General features: G+C 53.8%; 1 protein-coding gene across 1 annotated transcript in view; it reads left to right on the forward strand.

Annotated features, from left to right (window-relative positions):
• arhgap5 (Rho GTPase activating protein 5) overlaps positions 1-1539 on the forward strand; it is a 29376-nt gene that overhangs the window by 10815 nt on the left and 17022 nt on the right. The window contains exons 4-5 of the mRNA XM_019878652.1: positions 168-321; positions 1354-1431. Of these exons, the coding sequence (XP_019734211.1) occupies positions 168-321; positions 1354-1431 (232 nt within the window). The remainder of the gene's footprint in view (positions 1-167; positions 322-1353; positions 1432-1539) is intronic.

Raw genomic sequence — 1539 nt, forward strand, 5'->3', positions numbered from 1 at the left:
GGGGGAAGGAAGGTCTTAGACTGCGCGTGTCAATCACGGGACCTTAACCCAATACGGCCCGCGTTTGAAGGCTCCAGGCACTTGTAGTTCATTTCATCAGATTCGCAGTCGCACCGAGCGCCGCCGACGGTGTCGTCACGCCATCTTTTCTTGTCGTTGCTGTCCAGGCCAAATCGTCGAAGGCGCCGAAGCCGCTGTACCCGCCCACGCGGCGAACGTGGGAGAGCAACTACTTTGGCGTCCCGCTGCACAACTTGGTGTGCCCCGAGCGGCCCATCCCGCTCTTCATCGAGAAGTGCGTCGACTACATCGAGCGCACGGGTGAGCCCCGCTTTCTCTCTTTGCGCCGCCGCCACCTGACATTTTTCCCTTTTTGGTTTTTTTTTTTTTTTTTTGTATAGCACTGGCATCTTCGAGCACACCCGCACATCCTTTTTATGAGCACACGGCACTAAGCCTTGCTGTCAAACAATATATGGATTGTAATAAATGTATTCGTTAATAATGTTTAGGAGTCTCGCAATTCATCATTCTTTGAGTTCACACACAAAGGAAAAAAAACATCTTGGCATCGTTGGCATGATTCCTACATTGTCGTATCTTGTCCCACATTTTGATGAGACTGAAATAAAAAGCCCTCCCTCACCCCGGCCGGGGTTTGTACGGTCACGGAGAACCCGGAACAATTGTAGAAGCTGAAAATCGATTTTCCTGGACCGAGTCAGATTTTTGACAGTTTTGGAAAAGGCGTGGAAATTTCGTGCGCATGCTAATTTGTTGACGTCACCCACCCATGACTGTACATTTGAAACCATCCACAGAAAAAACGCTCAAATGTTGCCGTTTCTGAGTAACTGCCCTTGTCCTGAGACCAAATGTAAAAAAAAAAATCAGTTTTCAAAATACCAACCAAGGCCCTCAAATGGCCCTTTTTTCTCTCGTGCCAGCCCAAATCAAGCCGTTCCACGAAATTGACGTGTCACGCCTTTCATGTGTTTGAAGAAACATGAAGGTGGAAGGCGTGCACGCAAGCCCGCTGCCATCCATCCCCTTTTGGGGAAGCGGCCGATCGGGTCCGGACACCAGCCAAGCCGCTGCTGGTTGGGCATCGGAAAGTTGGTCCTCTCGCCTCGTTTCACGCCACCGACTCGCTTGCCACGCGCGGTCAATGGGCAGCTGCGGCGGATGAGATTCCTCGCCTTTGCGTTCGTTTCAGTCGGACGCGCGACCTCCGGATCCATGCGCGCGTAGCGCTACGGGGTCCTGTTGTTTGCCGCGCGCCATTTGGCGGGCCGGCGAATCGACGGTCACGGCGCGTTTGCTTCATGTTTGCCGCTGCGCGTGTGTTGGCAGGTTTGACCACGGAAGGCTTGTACCGCGTCAGTGGCAACAAGACGGACCAGGACAACATCCAGAAGCAGTTTGACCAAGGTGACGCACACATGCGCGTTTGGAGGCGGGGGCTCGCGCGTGTCCCGGCGAGCGCTCTTGTTCTCTTTTGTTTTCTCGTTTGCCCCGAGGCCGGTCCCGCCGGTGGCT

Source organism: Hippocampus comes, unplaced genomic scaffold (assembly GCF_001891065.2).
Source record: "Hippocampus comes isolate QL1 unplaced genomic scaffold, H_comes_QL1_v1.1 scaffold295, whole genome shotgun sequence".
NCBI classification, from domain to species: Eukaryota; Metazoa; Chordata; class Actinopteri; order Syngnathiformes; family Syngnathidae; genus Hippocampus; species Hippocampus comes.